This window comes from Cygnus olor, chromosome 1 (assembly GCF_009769625.2).
Source record: "Cygnus olor isolate bCygOlo1 chromosome 1, bCygOlo1.pri.v2, whole genome shotgun sequence".
NCBI lineage: Eukaryota > Metazoa > Chordata > Aves > Anseriformes > Anatidae > Cygnus > Cygnus olor.
The window spans coordinates 40,549,630-40,564,191 of NC_049169.1; the positions used below are offsets into that span (position 1 = coordinate 40,549,630).

General features: G+C 37.8%; 1 protein-coding gene across 6 annotated transcripts in view; it reads right to left on the bottom strand.

The window, feature by feature from the left end:
- The window catches only part of CAPS2 (calcyphosine 2), a 32,472-nt gene that overhangs the window by 17,381 nt on the left and 529 nt on the right, over positions 1-14,562 (bottom strand). For 4 of the 6 annotated variants that reach the window (XM_040553587.1, XM_040553593.1, XM_040553579.1 and 1 more), the window contains exons 2-8: positions 14,300-14,409; positions 11,932-11,978; positions 10,838-10,883; positions 10,604-10,723; positions 9,640-9,672; positions 6,605-6,778; positions 3,436-3,558 (exon numbers count right to left, since the gene is read on the bottom strand). In XM_040553587.1, coding sequence (XP_040409521.1) covers positions 3,436-3,558; positions 6,605-6,778; positions 9,640-9,672; positions 10,604-10,723; positions 10,838-10,883; positions 11,932-11,978; positions 14,300-14,380 — 624 coding nt within the window. In that variant the 5' untranslated portion in view covers positions 14,381-14,409. Of the gene's footprint in view, positions 1-3,435; positions 3,559-6,604; positions 6,779-7,627; positions 7,759-9,639; positions 9,673-10,603; positions 10,724-10,837; positions 10,884-11,931; positions 11,979-14,299; positions 14,410-14,562 lie in introns of those variants that run through there. The other 2 variants (XM_040553616.1, XM_040553610.1) reach the window with 2 other exon arrangements.

Genomic DNA, 14,562 nt, shown 5'->3' on the forward strand with positions numbered 1-14,562 from the left:
TATTAGATGTCAATAAATATGAGATTTCTAGTATTTCTGCTGACAGACAGCTTTCCTTACCTTTTGTTTCCAATAAATTTTCTAAGTACATTAGAGCCTGAGGAAACTCATACTATTCCAAGTACCATGGCTGACACAGATCCCCATTGAAAGAATGCGACTCCAGCAATAGTTAGTCAAAAAAACGTTAGTCTCTGCTCCCAATTTCTATTTTCAGCATTCCAGAATAATGTTCTACTGAAACAGACCAACCTGAAAAACCTTTCCTTATAAAAGAGAGATCATCGTGGGGGGGCAGGAGATTTAACAGGATCTTACTGGCATTTTTACTTTAGAGTAACAGCCAACCATAACCTTGTCCCGTTCACTGTAAAGTGCTTGGTTGTTGATCATCATTGGTTTCACAGAAAGAAAACCCAAGGCACAAGAGGATGTCCAAGGTCAGAACAGAGGCTAATGGCAACAGTTATGCCCCACCATCTCACTTCATCTTCCAAATCTCCAAACTTTTTCACTGCACTTACATTTGCTTTTTCTCCCCCCAGATTTATTTTTATTTACGAGAAAATAGAGATTATTGTTTCTGAGGGGTTTAGACCTCTTTGATGACTTGTTAGCTATTCTGAATCTGAAGAATTATGATATTTTTATGATTGATTACTTTTTTCCCCCACATAGATTATCATGCACCAACCAAATTCTAGATACATCAAGTCTTCCCATGGCTGAAGAAGAATTAAAAGTTGGTTTCCAAACGGAAGGTAACTAATGGATAAACCAAAAATCCCCAGAGGTGCTATAGATATTGTTCACAAATCTTCAGGTAAATACTGATTAGCACTAGCCAAAAACAAAACAAAACAGAAGAATGAAAAATTTAACACCAGACCAACTAGTGTTTATACTGAAGTGATTTTAAGCCTTAAAAGACTTCTAAATTATAGCAGATTGGGGACTTTTTATTTTGCTTTCATATTTCATTTTGCATCTATCAGATCTACTGGTACTTTATTCCAAATTACTGAATCTTTGATGTTAAGAAGCATTATGTAAAGGTGCATTATGTACACACTGACAGTACACAGCAGTGTTTGTTAAAACTCAATGTATTCCAGAAATCGATCTTATAGATCCAAAACAGCTACATGATAAAAACTGATTTTGAAAATTCAACTTTACACTTTGTAGTTCAGTTGAATACTAGAAGGTCACTAAAAGTACTCTCAGAAGAAAATCTTCCATTCACCTCTTAGACAAAAACTCTACTATGAATTTACAAAACTGCTGAGGTAGACATGGAGCTTACAGCAGCTCTCAATTGTTAATAAGATGCAACTCTTTTGTCCACAAAAGAATTATTTACAGAAAACAAACCTTCTTCCAAAAAAAATATTTTTATCATATATAGTGTTCTTTGGCAATCATACATTTACTGTAATCCATCTTGGATAAGGTAATTCTCAACCCAAGCTAGAGAAAATTTAAATGAAAATCTATTTTAACATTAGAGGTTTTAGCTGTGATTACAGTAAAAGGAAATGTTAAAAATACTGTCATCTTAAGCAAATTTTTAAAGCACTTCAAAATCAAATGCATATAACTGAGACAACATATATCTAATTGCATTATTATATAAGCAGTAGTTACTTCTGATTTTTCCATTATTCCTACTTCTGTCAGAATCTTGAACCTGAGAGAACCCTAAAGAGGCTCCTAGAAAGACAGAGAGCCTGTGCAACCACGAGTGCTAATCAGTAACAGAAGGATTTCCAAAGGTCCCTGTGACACGTTGCTGAGACACCTGCTGGCTTCCTTTTAAAACATGCCAGCTGCAGTGTACCTGTCATTTGTGGTCTGGCACTGCTCCTTTTCTCAGTCTTTTCAGGTTATTTGATTTAGCATTAAGTAGTTACTCTAATGATACTTCAAAACAGTTTTCCCCACTAGCCTCACCCTACAATACAGATTTTTAAAATAATTCTAAAAATAACAAACAGGAAGTTCTTCATAAGATTACTTTTTGAAAAGATTTTCTGATCGTGAAAATGATTAGTAACCTCAATAGTGCAACATTCACTATTATTAAGCAAATAATTAGACTTCATATGAGACGAGTCACACTTTAACGAGACTAGAAATCAAATAGATGTTTGCAAGGTGAACTTCAGTGCATAATGATGAGCAAACAAAATAAATGAAAAATTATTTACTTTTATAGTCTCATAAAATTTGTTATGGCTTAGTATTCCACCAGAACGTTAGAATGCTAACTCTGCTCAGCAATACCTATAAAATTCACTTATGAAAGCCATCACTCTGCATATGCAAATAGTGAAGCACACAGTACCAAGTCTCAAGGTTCTTCATCATTGTAAATAATCCCAAAATCAAGATTTAGCCTTAAATGTACAATACTCCTTTTGCACAGTCCTAAGGAGAGTAAAAATCTGTATCTATGTAAGAAATTAAAGAAACTTACTGGGTATATCAATATAAGAAAAGTTATTATTTCCTCTCTACTCATTATAGTGAAGCCATGCCTGTTTCCACTTTGGGGGCCTCTCTCTCCCCCAGAATCAACAGGGATGAGATGAAACTGGAGGGGAACCAACAGAGCGTTGGAGATGAAGCAACTGAAAGGAGAGGCTAAGGGAGTTTGGCTTTGTTTAGTTTGCAGAGGAAGCAGCTATGAAGAGTTCTAAAACCTTCCTAAAACCAAAAGACAGTTACAAAGGGTTTTTTTTGTTGTTTTTTACTTTTGCAACAGTGGCCAACATTATAAAAGAAGGTCAATGTCACAAATGGAGCCTTGGGAGGCTCAGTAAGGATAATAGGAAGAACATCTTCACAAGGAGAGTAGCACAGCAGAGGAATATGTTGCTTAGAGATGCTGTAGAACTCCATCCTGGGATCTTGAAGACTCAGCCAAAGCCATAGCTGACCTGATCTAATACTAGCAGCAGAGCCCATACTGCTTACAAAGTGGGGTCTCATCACATACTCCATTTCAAGAGATAATGAGGGAAAACAGCTTATTTACTCTAGAAACTAGTCAGAGTAAAAGCTGATGGAATCATGAAATCCATGAATCGTGGAATACAGTCTCAGGTACAAGCTACAGACCAGAAGAAACGTAATAGTATGGTCAGGTTCACACGAGTCACTCAGTTGATCTTCTTAGCTGTATTTATTTATATTTAATTTGCATTCTTATTTATACATATTACTGCATATAATACAAGCATTGCAGATAAGATTAAAAAATTGCTCACTGGATTGCTCAGTTCAACTCCCATTAAAACAGATGTTCAAACCCCCATGGTTGCAGTTACAGACTAGGACCAAATCATCAAAAGCCTAACTTCCATTGAACATCTGGGAAGTCATTCTGCAAGTCTAGACAGTTAACAGCCTAATACCAGCCAAAACACTTACAGCTTCTGATTTCCTCACACTGTGCTGCATATTGTAGGGCTTGCTTGTGTAGCACTGTTGCAGGAGAGCTTTCTCATCAAGAGCTGTAAGATCATCCTTGTGCCCAACTTCAAGCTGCGTACCCTATAGAAAAACACATTATTTTCAGAAATCAAATTTAATTATTAAAAACAAAACATTTTCCTCAACAATTTATTAAAAAGTGTCGTTTGAGAAAGTCTTTCTCCTTCTTCATGCTAATTAGAAAAAGCAAAGAAATTTTAAGCCCAGATTTCTATGAAAATTGAACTCATAAATCTTGCTCTCAAGTCTTGCCTTAAAGCTTTTGAACCCTTACAACTTTCAACCATATTAAAAAAATAAATAAAAAAATAAAAACATCAGAAGTACCATGGTCCAAAGTATCAATGCTTTCTTAAAAACCATCAGCAAGTCATAGAAGGTAGACTGTTAGTACCTCTCTGAAGGAAAGAGCTCATTCTTTCTCTGTTGAATTCAAGAACAGACAAGAGAAAGTAGCAGATTTGCAATCGCATGCAAAGTTCACCATCACAGAAGTGCCATTTCTTGACCAGCAAAGAAGTTAAATAAAGGCTGGATAAGGAACAGCTGAAGTATATTGCTGAACTGGGTCTAAGAGACTTGTAAATCAGTCTGAATATATTACAGAAATATTTCCCACATGGAGGATATGAAGCAAGGAGACTGTATGAACAAAGGAGACTGCATTTACAGAAGTTCGGAAGGAGGAAACACAGGACACAAATCAGTAATGTAGGTTTCATTACCTATTCTGCTTTAGGAGCAGCTTCTTTTCAGAGAAGTTATTGCAAGTTCCACAAATCAGATGATAAATATCTTGAAATCTATTGAAATTTATTATTTAATCAGATAGCAATAATGTCTAGCAGAGTAGTCATTGTTAGATATATTAAAATCTGTCATAAAAACTGACATGCACAGCTTCTAGCACTTAGCATGCATCTTTCTGGAACCCAAAAGCACTAGGAATGAGCCAGTTCTGCTTCTTCTCTCTCAGTTTATGCTTGTGTGGTGGTTTTACCCTGCTAGCACAACCGCTCTCTCACTCACCCTCCCCAAATGAAAAGGGAGAGAAAATACGATGGATAGGGCTCAAGGGTTGAGAAGAGGACAGGAGGATCACTCAACAATTATCGTCATGGGCAAAACAGACTCAGACTAGGGAGATTAATGTAATTTATTGCCTATCAATAACAGACTAGAGCAGTGAGAAACCAAAAGCAAACTAAAAACACTTTCCCCCCATCCACCCTCTTCCACCTCCTCCCCCCTAGTGCTGCAGGGGAAAGGGGAATGGGGGCTGTGGTCAGTCCCTAACTCGTCGTCTCCGCCGCTCTTTCTCGGTCACTCTCTGCTCCTGCTCCACGTGGGGTCCCTCCCACGGGATGCCATCCTTCCTGAACTGAGCCTGTGGGGGCTGCCCACAGGCAGCAGCTCTTCAAGAACTGCTCCCACATGGCTCCGTACCACGGGGTCCATCCCCCAGGAGCAAACTGCTCCAGCATGGGTCCCCCACGGGCGGCAGCTCCCCCCAGACCCCTGCTCCTGCGTGGGCTCCTCTCCACGGGCTGCAGCTCCGGCCCGGGGCCTGCTCCTGCGGGGGCTCTCCATGGGCCGCAGCCTCCTCCAGGCCACATCCACCTGCTCCACCGGGGGCTCCTCCACGGGCTGCAGCGTGGAGATCTGCTCCGTGTGGGACCCATGGGCTGCAGGGGGACAGCCTGCTCCACCAGGGGCCTCTCCACAGGCCGCAGGGGAACTGCTGCTGCCTGCCTGGAGCACCTCCTGCCCTCCTGCTGCACCGACCTAGGCGTCTGCAGGGTTGATTCTCACTCCTCTCTCCCAGCTGCTGATGCACAGGAGCTTTTTCCCTTTCTTAACTCTGCTCTCCCAGAGGCCCAACCAGCATTGCTCACTGGCTTGGCTCTGGCCAGCAGCAGGTCCCTTTTGCAGCTGGCTGGAGCTGGCTCTGATCTGACATGGGGCAGCTGCTGGGCTCTGCTCACAGAGGCCACTCCTGCAGCTCCCTGCTACCAAGCCCGTGCCATGTAAATCCAATACAGTTTGCCAGCTATTTCTTCAGTTTCAGACTAACTTGGCTACTCCTGTAAATACCCTTTTGATGGGCTTGCAGTACAACATATAAAGGATGTACATCTTGGAATCTCAGCTTAAGGAAGCTCAGCACCTGCATATTTAGCCTTTCATTAAGATTCTTAAGTGGTCATCCACCCTCGGCACAACGTAGCATTTGACCAGTCCTCACAGATGTCGCTCATTTTTGTTTCCTGTTCCTTGCTAGGAGCCTTTTCTCGTGGACCTCTTTATACCTGAAATAACATATTTTGCTCCATGCAGACACTTTTTTCTACTGTCTCTTCCAGAACGGGTCAGTTATTCCCATCTTTGTTTTCACGTTTTTCCTCCACTGATCTTCCCTTGTTTGCACCTTAGTCTTAATTTAAAAACAAACAAACAAAGAAACTGGAAGAATCAATATAGCTTGCAGTCCAACTTTGCAGACTAGCTGTACTGGATCTTAAGAAAGGCCAAAGCAAAAAGTACAGATATCATCTTCCATTATTTTAAAAATTCTTTCGATTTTCAGTGTTAGTAGCTCTCAAAGGTACAGACCGCATATTTCACCCCTTCTTTTCTAAATCCTAGTTAGAATCATAATTTAATATTAAAAAAGAAATAAAAAGATGGAACACATCTCAGTATTTGGAAATAACATAAATAACATTTTACCAAGTTCTTTTTACTCTCATCCTCTTCAGCAGAAAACTTGTTCCTATCAATTATGCTAATCTTGACACTTAGGATAGATGTACACTATAAGGGCAAATGATACATCTCTCATCAGAAAACAAAAGCGCACTTTTGATTCTCAGAGCACCAGTTTCTCGTTCTAGAGGAACTGAAGCAAACTTTATTTTATATCCTACTCAGCGTTAAATGTTGAAACCATACCGGGAAATGTCTTTACAATAAATACATGGAAGAAATCATTTACACGCACATTCAAATCACTCTTTACATGCACATTCAAATCACTCTATACACTGTAATGAATTACCCCCTCAAATTTACTACTTAAAAATGCAATTTTTACTTTGCCAGCTACCTTTATTGAAGTTTCTGGACACTGTTGGTGGCCTTTTTTCTTTTCTGCAATTCTCTCAGAATACTGCTTATATTCTTCCTTCACAACTGCTTCATACTGACGATACTTCAATTTATATTTGTCTGTTGGGGATGGCAGATCTTCCGGTATTATCTTCTGCTCTAAAACAGAATGCTAGAGCAAAGAACAATCGATATAAATGCCTCTGGTTGATACATTGAAAGAGAACACCATTTTTGTAATTCCCATATACTAAAACTTATGAAACTACTTGACACTATGCTTCACATTAAGGAAAAAATACAAATATGACTGCACATTCAGGCTTCATTTTCATGGAGTTCTTCACATTCTGACTTTTTTTTTTTTTTTTTGTAATCTAAGTAGTAAACAGCCAAGTAACTTTACACAAAGTCAAGACTCTGTGGTGCTGTCCTACAAGACAATGTTACAGATGACTAAAACAGGAATTCTGACATTTGATTTTGGATGGCTGAAAATGGGCTAATGAGTGTTTTTTTCCAATCACAGTTTCTAATAAACTTGGATGGCGGATGAGTATTAGTCCCTACATGCCCTTCCCTACAACAACACCAGTCAGAAAGGCTGTGAAGCCAACTAAGTAGCTTCCTAACTTTATGTTCCTTTTAGTGCTCCATGCAGTGGAGGCTGATCAGTAGGAACAACAGCAATGTGAGAAGCCCAGGACTCCATTCTTCTTTCTCTCCTCCCTAAACAACACCTTCAATGTTTAAGTGATATCCCTTCAATGCTAACAAAAATAAGATGGCCTTATCTAGCAACTCTGCTTGGCACATCTCATCTTGAACCAGCAGTGAACAGTCCTGTTCTACAAAATCGTTTTTCAAAAAAAAAAAAAAAAAAAAAAGATTTATGTTCTTGAAAGGGCAGCTTTCTCTTTCAAAAGAGGATCTACATCCCTTCACTGGTTAATTCCTGAGTGATAAGACAGTGTTCAAATTATTCCTCCAAAAGCGACCTATTTTGGGAACATTTACTTACATAGTCTGTTATCGAGGAAGTCGGAATATATCTTGCTAAAGAAACGCTCAGTCAGGACCCAGAAGCAAGCAATGCAGAAATAAAGGCCGCTCAGAAGAATATATTAAAATATTTCAGAACTGCTTGAAAATCTTCTCCCCAAAAGTAAAAGTCAAGCAAAAAAAAAAAAAAAACAAGACAAGAGAGATGGCAAAAAGAGGGTAAATGAACAGAAGATGCATTACTGCAAATTCAGCACTACAGTATTTAAAACATAATGAAGGCAGAAAGGAAGTAGACGAGATAAAGGAAAGCAGAGAACAAAAGAAAGGCCTTGAAACAGCCAAAGCCTTAACAACCTTTTGTTAACACTCCTGCAGCTAGACAGATTTATATGTATGAACTTAATATTTAAAAAAAAAGTATAACAAGATGTGAAATTATAGGCATCCAGAGCTGAGAAGAGTATAGCAACTCAAATACGTACACACTGCACTTATAATGCCATTCAGAGGAAAATTAGCCATCTGCAGTTAAACATCTACAGTTGCATCTTAAGATGTGTATAAATACCTACATTGGGTATGTAGATATTCTGAGAACTACTGCACTACTAGTCTAGTACTCTCAGGTTGTACAATCCATACAGACAGCCTAAACTAATGAATGTGAGTTGGTATGTTCTCATTAGCTTGGAACTTTAAGAAACAATAAAATTGTTATGCTTCTGGTAGTATGGAGAAGTTTAAACAATACGAATGAGCAGGTGAGAAGCCACAGCAAATTAATTATTTATGTTCAAATCACCTTTTCAGAAAACTACTTCTATTTGTCCTTGTGACGGGTATGTTTTGTACTTCTCTGGTTTTATGCACAATTTTACTAATTACCTTCCGTAACACTGGAAGAAGTGAAGCAACCTGAAGGAGGGAAAGAAAAAAAACAAAAGAGGACACTGTGCCTTCCCTGGAGGAGATACCAAGACTGATCAGGAGGGAGACTCTTAGGAGACTCTTCTACTGAGTACAAGGTGTGGAGGACAGGGAGGCACGGCCTTGAGCAGCACACATTCAGACCAGAGGCTAGAGCTCATACTGAGAAACCGCAAGGATCTGGTTGTTTGCATTCAGCAGGGGTAAGGAAACCTCTTTCCCCCAACCTCTGAGTATGCAGCAACTCAGAAAGTCTTTGACTTTACAGCATCCATGTGTAGATGCAAGATACAATGTGTAGGAATTAAGCTGCCCATAAACTTCATTCTCTGCTATTCTACCTCATTGCTCTACATTTTCTCTATTTTAAAAAATAAATACGTAAGTTTTTATTTAAATACATTTTGTTTCAAGTTGAGAAAACATTTGCTCATATAGGGATACATATAAAAGGATAATCCTGTCACATTCACCTTAATAGCTCCAGCTGATTCATAGTCCTGCCATGCCAGTCAATATATTATTTACTTCAAGGAGTACAGATTATATGTAATTGTATTAATAATTGTTTTCCCTCTGGCAACACTGCTGTTCTAGACAAACTCATTCAGTATTTCTTACGTTTATGTATGTTTTTTTTGTTTGTTTGTTTGTTTATTCTGAAATAATGGATTTCTAAGCATTGTATTTTCCAATTCTTCCATCAATTAGTAACATTGATAAGTTAGGATATTTCCTGCATCCTAACCAAATAAAAATGTATGGTAAAATGTTAAAAAGATTATGACTATGACAGAAAATTATGTTGGCAGTATCATCTAAAATTTTTAAACTAATTCAGGAATATCTGATCTCTCAAACATTTAGCAACTACTAACAGAAGACTACAGTTTTTAATACTACAACCTTTTCCCTCTAGTTAATTTTTGAAACATTTTCAAAATACTAACTGATGCAGAAATGACAGATTAAGAAGTCTCTTAAATAAACTAGTTCCTCTTAAACAAAAGAAGTTAAAACAAACACTTTCAGACCATGTACCACAGTACTCTGCTATTCGGTTGCTAATTTTGTCAGTGTATATTTTTTCAGCTACTTTACCTCTGTTTTCTTCTGACAAGGCCTTCTAGAAATCTGTTTAAAAAAGCAATTAAATAGTAATTAGCAAAATTTCAGCTGTGTGAATAGACAAATAAAAAGTTGTCAAATTCATTTTTTCCAAACATAATTCAGACGTAAAAGTTCAAAGGAAAACTTTTCTTGCATTCAGGGAACAACTGTAATAACCAAGTAATTAAATTAGTTCTTAAATTTATTATACTGGATATTGAATCCTGAACAGTGCTATTAATCTATAAATCAGAATATTAACATCTGGACTACTGGTTTCCCTTACAAAGTATCTAAGACTAGTGGTAATTAAGTTTCTTAGTCATCCAGGAAAAAAAAATGTTGGTATTTGTTCAGGAAATTTTAACAATAAAAGTGTTTAGACCAATTAAACATAATTCCAAAGTTAAAATCACAGTTGTGTTTTAAGGACAAGAGACTAAACAAAACTCTAAGAAATTGTTGCATTTAACTCCAAAGTTTCCTTTTCATCAAAAGTAACTATTCTGCCACAGAAATAATACTTACTCTTTGCAAACTTAGGTTGTTTTCCTCAATTGTATGCTTAATGACCACTATTGATCTTTGTTATTTTTGTAAGTTACACTTTGTCTAGATAAACAAAAGTTCCACATTTTCTATCTCAAAACTATTGTTTCAGTTGTTTTCACAAATAGTAAATAAAGTTAGTTATTAAAATATCCCTTCAAATTGAGTACAATGCAAAGAACAAATTCATCTACCAATGAAGAAGATCAAAGACATTGGATTTTTGAAATATTCTAGAGGGTTCTCAGTAAAAAGTATTTTGCCAAGAATATTTTGAACCAGTAGCATTAGGAGATGAGAATTTAATAACAAACAAAAAAAGAACTTGTATGATAATGCTAAGGATACTTTTCTAAAATACTACTAAAGGGGCAAATTTTGAAAAGATTTGTAGTGACAGACCTACCTGTTGAGATGGAAGATGCTGTGCAGGCGGCATTTGTAATGATGTTCTCCAACCTGAAGATGAATCTAGAGGGCAAGTATGAGGATAACCCCTACTGTATGGTATGTAAGAGTTCCCATCCTAAAATTACAAAGGATAGCAACCATAATTGTTTTATATTCAGTCGTATTTTTATAAACTCCTGCAACACATGAATTCTAAAAACTATTTAAGACAAAACTGATTTATAATTACCTCTTCATCAGAATCTCCCAGCCTCCTTAGATCTAGGCATGGCACCCTGCAGGAAGTTAAAATGATTTTAAGAGCTGTATGTTCTCTTATTTTTCAATTACAGTAAAAGCAAGCTGCCTATTAGTTATTATATCATGTACATTATTATAGTTATTATATTATATATAAATATTAGCTCCTTCACAAAAGTTTCCCTACTCTGAACAGTTTCATTACAACTGGAAACAGCCTATTCTGCAAATGCCTATTAGTGCCTCTTACAACAGCTCAGGAACTGGACAATGAGCTTTTCCTCTCTCCCAGCTGCAGAGTACACCAGCAGCTGCGAAAGGCCCTGCAAGGCCTTTCTTCACTCCCAGCCTCAGACAGTCCAGGAAGGCCATCCTGGCTCCTCTTCAATCCCCACCAGGAGCTGCTGCAACAAAATCATAAATCAAGGACTCCTTATCCCTGTCTTCCACAGCAGGTCTGTAGCAACATCCCTCTCTAATTAGTCACCAGAGAGCCAACAGTGAAGCAATAGCTCCTTGGGATGTAAACCTTTCAAATTATTTGGACGAGATTAATATAATGGAAGACAGCTATGCAGTGGAAGTAAACTATACTTCAGTATTTCATTTTGCTTAAAGAAATGAAAACATCTCCAAATTATTAATGCATCTCTGTACCTTCTGTCTTCGCTTTAGGTATCCTCTGGAGCACCACAACTGCATTTATTTTTGCATTTTACTGCCAGTATTTCCAAAGAACCCTTTTATAACGAGATTGCTTCTTCAAATGAAAGAGCTCTTAATTCCCAGTCATTTTTCATTAGAGAATGACTGACAATATACAGAAATTGAAGTTCTTTGAGGAAAATACGAACAATCCAAGGTCATGGTGACACATGCTTGCAAAATAATGTAGAAAGATACACTGTCTTTAAGGCACTTCACTAACATAAATGCGTAATTGAGAACTTTAAATATAATTCATAGAGAACAAACCTAAGATGATAAATTTCAAGTAACAGTGATTTACATACCAATACATGCACATGCAGGGTGTTAATAAAGCAATTAAACAAGTCAGATGAAAACTAGAAGCAGACTTACCCTGGTGGGCGAGGACCACGAGAAGCCCGTGTATCTGGTCTCCACCCCTAAAAGGACACAGCATTATTACATGCTGACAAGGATCAGGATTAAAATACACAGCTCTCCCTTTCAGCTTCCCTTGGAGTATTTAGAAACAATGCCGTAAAGTATCTATCCTTGACTGAGATGCCACTCAGGAAAGTGCAAAACAAAAACTTTGCAATGAAAGTTGATTCTTACAGATCATGAGACAAAAAGACTTGATATTCATCAAGACAAAGATTTCTAGTCGTTAAGAATCCAGATACTGTCCATGCCAGCTATCAACAATACATTCAAAATTATCCTTTTTCCTAGGATTTTGATTGTATCACTGTTCACCAGGTCACGTGGTCCTAACTGGTTGGGATGTTTCTTAAGCAACCCCTCAGCCAGCCCATAAACCAAAACCACAGTACAGATGGTCAGCTGGCTCACACGGTGGTAGCTCAGACTCCGAAGTAGCACAGGTATTTGGTATAGCTCTATCTTCTCAGCTTTAGTGCAACAGCACATGATGCTGCCTAGGCAGCGTCTATACTCACACTGCTAATTTTGCACGACTGTGTACCACATGGATCTTCAAACTCAACTAGGCATGAACATGGGGAGAGGAAGACTCAAGTCAAAGCTTCATCTCCCTCGCCATTGCATTTCTGAAAACAGCCAACAGCAAATCCTTAGAGAAGACTGTATGACCTGTGACCGGAGCTAGCATATTGTAACAATCCCCCCAGCTAGCCTTCCAGTCAGGAAAGAAACTGTGCTTTGTGCATGTCCTGCTAGCATCTTGGTTTTTAACTTTTTTTTTTATTATTATTAACAGCACAGAGATCTCAAGATGACAGTCTGAACTGCGCAGATAGCCTGTTTCCAGCTGTGGCCTAATACCTTTCATGATTTGAGAGCTGTCACAGTACTCTAACTGCTTTCTTCCCCACAAATAGCAGCATATTCCTGAATAGTAGCATATTCCTGAATAAACAGGTTCAGAGCTGAGCAACACCACCCTCTTGTGCCTTCAGAAAAGGGTATTCAGAGAAAAGCGTCTCTCCAGGCAGGTCGCACATAATAAACACCACCACCTTGTGGTCAAATGTGTAAAAAGCTTTTTAAGAGATCAAGTGCAATTTACTTTTATTTCTTGGACTAAACTAACCAAAGTCTTGCTTTCCATGCATACACAGTGCACCAAGTCACGTGTATTTCTTCAATGCATTAAATCACAAGTACACGTTTTTTCTTAACTATTTCAACTTCCTTAAGGAAAAGAACACACTATATTCTAGATTTTAATGTTAATCTTTTAGTCTTCATGTAATTCCTTTCCTGGAAGTCATCAAATCAGGAAGAAAGCAAACAAAATCATCCTGAAGACTGTCCATATTTACTAGGTGAAGGACATCGTTTCAGCCTCATTTTTATCTACGATTTACTTTTCCAAACCACCAAGAGTCACATGTAGCAGGAAGTCTGAATTTGGGAAACTGATGGGCATGAAAAACAAAAGGAAAGAATGGGTGAGGGATTAGCAAAAAATGGACATTTCTTTTACAACCTATGATAAATGACCAAGATCATCTGACATATATGGAAGCCAAATGGGTGCTTGCAGGCTGAGGGAGTATTACAGAAGAAGTTTATTTTGTGGGCATAAAGAATTCAGTATCTGTGGGAAAAATCAATTGTTATAAAAATATTAATATTTACCCTAGCTATAATAAAACCAGTGACTCTCATAATTCAAGTTCATATTTGCACTAACCAGGCTTTCAAAAGTTAGTCTGAGTTTCTGCTACAGTAATCTTGTGGGTGTTGTCTACCTATCTTATCTCAAAATGTTGGCTATTACCTGAAAAAAAAAAAAAATTCCTTTCATAATGAGCGCTGAGCACTGCGATTTATTTCACACCATGACAGTTTGAAATAATGCCTTCCGAAATTATGTTTTGGGGGTTGCTTTACTTTATTGCTTCCTTGGAAAACAAAAACGTAATCACACCTGTTGCTAGTTTCAGCAGGAATCTGAAAAAGCACAAAGTGTCTCTATTGAAAACCCTAGTTTGTTCTTGAGTTCCCTGCATCCTACCTATGTATGCAGATGATTAGTTATTTTAGGACGTGTGTTTCTTTTTGCAATCCTTTCCTTTATTTGAGAAACTGACATACTGAGCTGTCATACTAAACTATCGCTTTCTGACAAAAGTAATTTCTTTAAAAGTTTCCTTCTCTACAGCATGTCTTAAAAAGCTTTGAACTAGAAGCACACGACTTTAACTATGATTAAAGTTTTGTAAAAGATTCAAAGTAGGGATGGAAAACAACCACAAGCCTTCCATTAACATACTTGACTACGTTTCTTCCCCCTCGATGACAGCTGAGTCTGCCTTCGAGGGGATGCAGCAACTCCTTCCACTTTCAAATCCATGCAAATTCAATAGCAGCCTTCAGAATAAACTAGAAAACAGAACAGAGTATTAGAAATCCACACACTTTCTGTGGGAGTACTTCTGCAAACAAGAAATTGTTTTAGAAAGAATGCTTCCTTCACTGATAATTTGGGTATTTTCATCAGCAAGCTCCCAAACGTTGCTAGGTTCACTTTTTCCA